This window comes from Galeopterus variegatus, unplaced genomic scaffold, assembly GCF_000696425.1.
Source record: "Galeopterus variegatus unplaced genomic scaffold, G_variegatus-3.0.2 Scaffold1895, whole genome shotgun sequence".
NCBI lineage: Eukaryota > Metazoa > Chordata > Mammalia > Dermoptera > Cynocephalidae > Galeopterus > Galeopterus variegatus.
Genome location: NW_007728006.1, coordinates 332,438 through 339,165, shown reverse-complemented (window position 1 = coordinate 339,165; position 6,728 = coordinate 332,438). Strand labels below are relative to the sequence as shown.

Sequence of the window (6,728 nt, the reverse complement as noted above, 5' to 3'; positions counted from 1 at the left end):
GAGAAATGGTGAAATGAAAAATGTTGAAGGAGAGAATTAGAGGACAACAGACACTGTTCATGATCTGCCAATATCATTACAGCATTCACCTTTCCAATGCACTCTGATGTTTTATCATGACCTGAGGCTTTCTCTGGCTTCCAGATGACTGGCTGGAGCACAGTCTGGGCCAGAAGTGCCACAAGCTGATGCCCCTGGAGAGTTCTTCAACCAATAATGCATATGATTTGGCATATAAATATTTTATATCTGTCATTCGGCAAGTGAGAAAACTCAAAAACATGTTCTACCCCCTCTCATGCAGGTCCCCAGGAGGATGAGCCCTGGTTGCTCACAGTGGCAACCTGTTCATCAACAGATATTAGATTCCTTTCCTTCCCTTTCTTACTTCTCTCTTCCTTATTTATTTTTCATATTTGATTCCCCAAAACAATGACTTTCATTTACATCCTTGTCTCAGGGTCTGCTCCAGCGGGATTGAGCATAGCACAGAGTGTGAAACCAAATTCCTGTGCAAAAGAGAAAAGGAATAGAATCCACCAACACATATTATATTTTCCCTGTAAGCCACATCCTGTTAAACCACCATCTACTCAATTTCTCAAGATAGGAACTCTAAAATTAACTTTAACAATTCGCTCTTCCTTATATCTTACATTCAAATAATCAATGAGTTCTGTAGATTTACCTCCTAAATATTTCTCAAATATGCTTTTCTCCATCTCCATACAACCCTATACCAGGCTACCTCATCTCCCAACTGGACTTTTGCATGAACCTCCTAACTGGCCTTCTGCATTTATTCTTGTTCTTTTCCAATCCATTCTTTACTCTGTATCCCCATGTGAACTTCTCAAAGCCAAGTCTAATCTTTTACATCTCACACCCTGCTTTAAACCCTTCAATGTCTGTCCATCTGTCTTACATTACAGCCAGTACTCCTTAACACAGGCTGCAAGATTTCACATGATATGAACTCCCCACATTTCCAGTCTCTCCTTAAACCACACTCCCTTTTGCTTCCAACTTTCCAGCCCTCCAGCCCTTGTTACATTCAATTCCTCTAAATTTTTTGCTCCCTTGCCCAAAGGGATGTTTGTTTTCTTAGAAAAATACTTCTCCGTGATCTTCCCCTTCCCTGACTTCTTGCCTAATTAATGCCTACTCTTCTTCAGTTCTCAGGTTCAGGGTCACTTTCTCTGAAAAGTTTCTAAACATCCCTTATTAGGTTAAATATCTCTATTACAGGCTCTTGTAGAACTATGCAACTCTACTTCACTTTTTATCATTGTAATTTTTGTATTTATGTCACGGATTTTTTAAAAAAACATTTACTTGTATATATTTTGTGGGGTACAGTGTGTTGTTTCAATACATGCATATACTGCACAATGATTTGCTTAGGGTGGATAGCATCATTTTGTGCCCATTAATCCACAACTTCCCCTTCCCATCTGACCTGTGGTAACCATTGTTCTACTCTCCACTTCTATAAGAACCACTCTTTTTTTTTAGATTCCACATATGAGTGAGATGATGCAGTATTTCTCTTTCTGTGCCTGACTTACTTCACTTAATATAATGGTTTCCAGTTCCATCCATGTTGCTGAAAATGATAGGGAATCATTTCTTTTTATAGCTGAATTGTATTCCATTGTGTATATATACCACAGTTTTTATCCATTCATCTATTGATGGGCTTTTAGGTTGATTCCATCTCTTGGCTATTGTGAACTCTGCTGTGATGAACATGAGAATGCAGGTGTATTTTTGATATAGTGACTTCATTTCCTTTGGGTATATACTCAGTAGTTGATAGCTGGGCCATAAGGTAGACCTATTTTTAGTTATCTGAGAAACCACCATACTGTTTTCCACAATGCCTGTACCATTTTACATTCCCAGCAACAGTGTGCAAGGGTTCCAGATTCTCTACATTTTTATCAGCACTTGTTATTTTCTGTATTTTGTTTTGTTTTGTTTTGTTTTGATAGTAGCCATCCTAATGGGTATGAGGTGGTATCTCACTGTAGTTTTAAGCACCATGTCCTTTTATCCTTTGCTGCGAGTAAGTTGCAGTTGGTCCTTTTCACTCATTGAAGTGCGTATGAGTTGCAAAGCTAGAAAATCCAGTTAGCTTCTTCCACTTCATTTCCACTCATCCAGCATTTTAAATGGAATTCTATTCTCTATTAGAGAACCTCCTAAGAAAGAGATAGTTCATTTGTGTTCATTTTTATTGAAATACAAACGTTTGCATGCTTGTGCTGTACAGGTACTTCATGAAGTCAGTAAAGGAGGGCTGGGCTGCCTGTGGTTTCCTGCAGGAGAGAAAAGAACAGAAAGTCAAGATTGTTATCCCTTGTAGGCTTCATCCCATCCCTTATGATTTTTCTTCCATCCTCTTCCATGTGCTCTTGTCACTTCCCTTGACTTCCATCTGTGACATCTGTGTTCTCTTTAGGGTGATCTTTATAAAACCTAAGTTAGATTATGTCACTTCTCTGTTCAAAGACACTTGAGGTCAATCAGGATAAAAATTTTAAAAAGATTTACCATGTGATAACCAAGGCTCATGTGATCAGACTTCTCCACATTTATCTGAATTTGTCTCTGCCATTTTCTCTAGTCTCACTCTCCCCCAGTTGCATTGTCTCCTTTCAGTTCTTTAAACGTGTTCTGTGCATTTCTGCCCCAGGGCACTCGTATTTGCTTTATCTGTGCTGGCACACTTTTCCTGTATAAGAACCATAAGCTTAGGGCTGGCCATTTAGCTCACTTGGGAGAGTGTGGTGCTGATAACACCAAGGTCAAGGGTTCAGATCCCTGTACTCATCAGTCTTCCCCCCAAAAAAAAAAAAAAAAAAAAATTACAAGGTTCACTCTCCTGCTCTGCCCATTTTTTTGGTTCTGATTTCATCATTTCTAAGAGGTCTTTTCTGAATAATCTGTCGATGGCAGTACAACATCTACCATTTTATGTACCCCTTATCCTTCTTTGTTTTTCTTCTTAGCTCTTATCAGTATCTGATCTATGATATATTTACCTATTTATGCACTCAGAGTCTCCACCCACTAGACTATACACTTTCTGAGAGTAAGGATTCCATTTACTTTGTTCACTGATATATTCCAAGCATCTAGAATGGAAATTGACACATGACAACTATTGATAAATATTAGTCTCATAAATAATTCAATACCAGAATGTAGCCTTATGGGATGAATTGGGCTGTGAAAGTTGTTCTGGTGAAGTATCTACGCAGATCTGCAACCGGAGTGTCAGATGCCAGAAGAGAGGTGGGGTAAATATTTGAAGTATTGAGATACACTTTACTATAAAATATAATTTTAAGTATGTTTCTGAGAGGAGACTAATAATATGCTTATTATATGGTCTTAAATAAAGCTGTTATGAGTGAATAAATAATCACTGGGTCTAAACTCATACCCATTCTAAAATATTTTGACCAAAACAAAAAAAATGTTTAAATGTTGACAATGGAGCTTGAAGGAATTTCTGAGCTGGAATAGAAAGTCTGAAAGCATATTCTAAGTGATTTGTAATCTACACTCTGAGAACAGTCTGAAAACCAGAGCCTACACTGACACAAACCTTAAGTCCAAGATGTACTTTATATTGTCTGTTAATGGTAGTTCAATGGCAATGATATGAAAGTCCTGCTTTCCCCATAGTCAGCTCCTCTGTATTTTTTGTTTTTCTCTGGGGCTGATGCAATGTTTGATAACACAGTGAGTGTGTGTGGGTCTGTGGGTGTGTGTGTGTGGGAGAGAGAGAGAACAGAGACAGAGAGCATGAGACAGAAATGAATATAAGTAATAATGGAAGCAGGAGCTCATTTGTTTTAATAATTGTTCCCCTAATTATTCTGTTTACCACTTCCTCCCTTTGTTTTGCTTACCTTCTTGATTGATTATTTGAGAAGAGGGGGGGGGAATCCAAATGCATATAAGTAGAATAAAAAATAGCAAATAATCACCAAATTACATCAGCGAGGAACACTAATGTGATCATCCAAGCATTCAGCTGTCATTGATCATTGGACCTTAGTACTAATATTACTGTCCCACTTAATTCACTCACTAGCAGCTCTTGATACTTACTATTTTCAATGGCCAGGGAAGAGGTAGAAATATCTTGACATGGTTTGTCGTTCTATGGTGGGCATCTGGGCATAATCATCTGGGGTTTCGAATGCATTTTGTACCTAAAAGCAAAAACAGGCTATAGATGAGATGTGCCTCTCTTGAACTCTCAGAAAACATTTTGCACCATGAATCAGAAAATATTGGAAATGTAGGATGTTCCTGCTGCTGCTACCTTGCCTCTTAGAATTGATGTCCATGTCAGACTATAATCTTTACCTCAAAATAAATACCTCATGCTTAATCCAAGGCCTTTCAACCTCCATTTCATCTGTTTTCCATTTCTGACCTACAGATCTGACAACCAGTTATTTTGGGGGATTCGTTTGTGAGAACTGGAAGATCCCCTACCTTCAACCCCCACCAAGGCTGATTCGTCAATCCAAGAAGACTCAAATCCCAAGATCTTGTTATTAAGGCCTAAACACTGAACAACTTTTACATCCCCACCATTAAGCTAACCTCTGAAGTATTTTGTCACGGAGTAATCAATGAGATTGTACTTGCGCTAAGCTCAGTATTTCTAGTCTTTTCCTAGGAATACCCTTGAAAGTACAATATCTAATTTCTATTCATCCAAGAGGAAGTAACTTCCTAGGTTTCTATTCACAGAAACGTTGACTCACGTTATGATACAATCTTCTCCAACCTACCAAAGCTATAATCCTCTTTTCCCACAGGAGTATTACTGTTCTCTACAGTTTAGAATTTAAAAACAACCACACTTCCCTGAGCTCTAAACGCCAATCTCCTTTCCTCTAAAAAAAGGAGAGCACCTCTCTATCACTCATGGGTCCATTTATCCAATGAATATTAACTGAATATCTGCTATGTGTCAGGTGCTGAGAAAATCCCTGTTTTCATGAAGCTTGAATTTTAGTGAGTAAATGCATATAAAAACCAAACACATACATAAAATATGTACAGAAAAGTTGGTGGTAAGAGTTATGGAGAAAAATAAGTGAGGAAGCATGGGGAAAAAGAAGTGTCCAAAGTTGGGGAATGAGTATCAAATCTTCTCTTTTGCACTGTTCCACACAGAGTGTCTTCTCCTTTATTCCCTTTCACTTGTCTAGGTCTTTTTCTTTATGAATGCTATCACAATCTGTAATCACACATTTGTTTGTTGACCTGTTTTTTTTAGTATCCATATCGGCCCCCAATTGTGAGTCCTGAGTAGGCTTATGCCACATATCCCTCATTTACCCTTGTGTCACCAGAATAGAGCCCATTTCCCAGTAGACCACCCAGAATGTATTTATCTAATAAATTAAGCAATAAAAATTATTTCAAAATACTTCCCATTTTCTGAATTTTAAAAACTGATAGCTCATAGCATGCAAACTTGTATTCGATATCACTTTCTTCTCCTTTGAGCTCCCACTGTGGTATGCTGACTTCTTTTTCTAAACCAGATTGTAGACATCTAAATGACAGAGACCAGGTACCACTCTACTTTTGCTTGCCTGGCAAAGTCTGTCATTGTAACTTTAAAGGTGAATAATGGTAACTTATTCCTGAACAAATAAATGAATGACTAGAAAAGAAAAGGGAAGCTTACCTCCCTAAATATTTCCATGAGGTGACAGCACCAAGAATATTTTTGGAAGCATGCGATGAGCTGAATGATGAAGAAAGAGCCCTTCGTGCCATCTCTGTAGGACACATTATCTATGACGATAGAAATTAGTTCCCCTTGGGCTATGGTCTTCACCATAGCTTGGGAATTATCTTGACAGACTTATAACCCCACATTAACTCATTTACCAAAGAGAGGATTCAAAAGCATTGGCAGAGGTTGAAGTAAAGTAGCAGCTTGTCAGAATGGCAAGCGATTGCATAGTGATTGCATTTCCATTCTCCGTGCTGACTTTCTGCTCTGCGCCTTACATTCATTCACTTAGCTTTGGAAAGGGGCTTGAGAGATAACTAGAATTACTCCGTTGTGCAGAGGAAACAGCAGAAGCTCAGAAGGATTCAGGAATATGCCCATGTTCACTCAGTGAACAAGCAACAAAAAATAGCCACCTGGCTCCAGGTTGTTTACAAATTATGACATTTTGTCTTTCACAATATAATAAACAAAATAGATGAACAGATTCAACATCTCAGTTACGCACGATGAGTAAGTCAGAGAAATCTACCCTACACTGTAGTGCCAACGGTTAACACTACTGTATATACTTAAAAATTTCCTAAGAGGATATATCTTGCATTAAAGTCCTTATAACATGCACTAAAAACAATAATAATAATAAATAAGGAGAAAGGGAAGAGATCTTTCAGAGGGGAGGGATATGTTTATGCCATAGATTATGAAGATGCTTTCATGGGTATATGTTTATCTCCAAACTCATTAAATTGTATAAATTATGTATGTGCAGTTTTTTTGTACATAATTACACCTTAATAAAGGGATTTAAAAAATAAGACTACAATTTTCATGTTAAAAATAGTCAAACATAAGGCTCCTTAAGGTATTACCTAGAGGCAAAATACTAACTACTATTTCCTATTATTAGATCTAATAAGCCCCAACATATCTTTTTTTTTTTTTTTTT

At 37.6% G+C, this 6,728-nt stretch overlaps 1 protein-coding gene across 2 annotated transcripts in view; it reads right to left on the bottom strand.

Moving 5' to 3' along the window:
- Positions 1–2,216: 2,216 nt before the first annotated feature.
- LOC103595948 (caspase-4-like) overlaps positions 2,217–6,728 on the bottom strand; it is a 22,640-nt gene continuing 18,128 nt past the window's right edge. Inside the window, exons 7-9 of one of the 2 annotated variants that reach the window (XM_008579484.1) lie at positions 5,729–5,838; positions 4,126–4,229; positions 2,217–2,321 (exon numbers count right to left, since the gene is read on the bottom strand). In XM_008579484.1, coding sequence (XP_008577706.1) covers positions 4,131–4,229; positions 5,729–5,838 — 209 coding nt within the window. In that variant the 3' untranslated portion in view covers positions 2,217–2,321; positions 4,126–4,130. The remainder of the gene's footprint in view (positions 2,322–4,125; positions 4,230–5,728; positions 5,839–6,728) is intronic. The other variant, XR_551006.1, reaches the window with a different exon arrangement.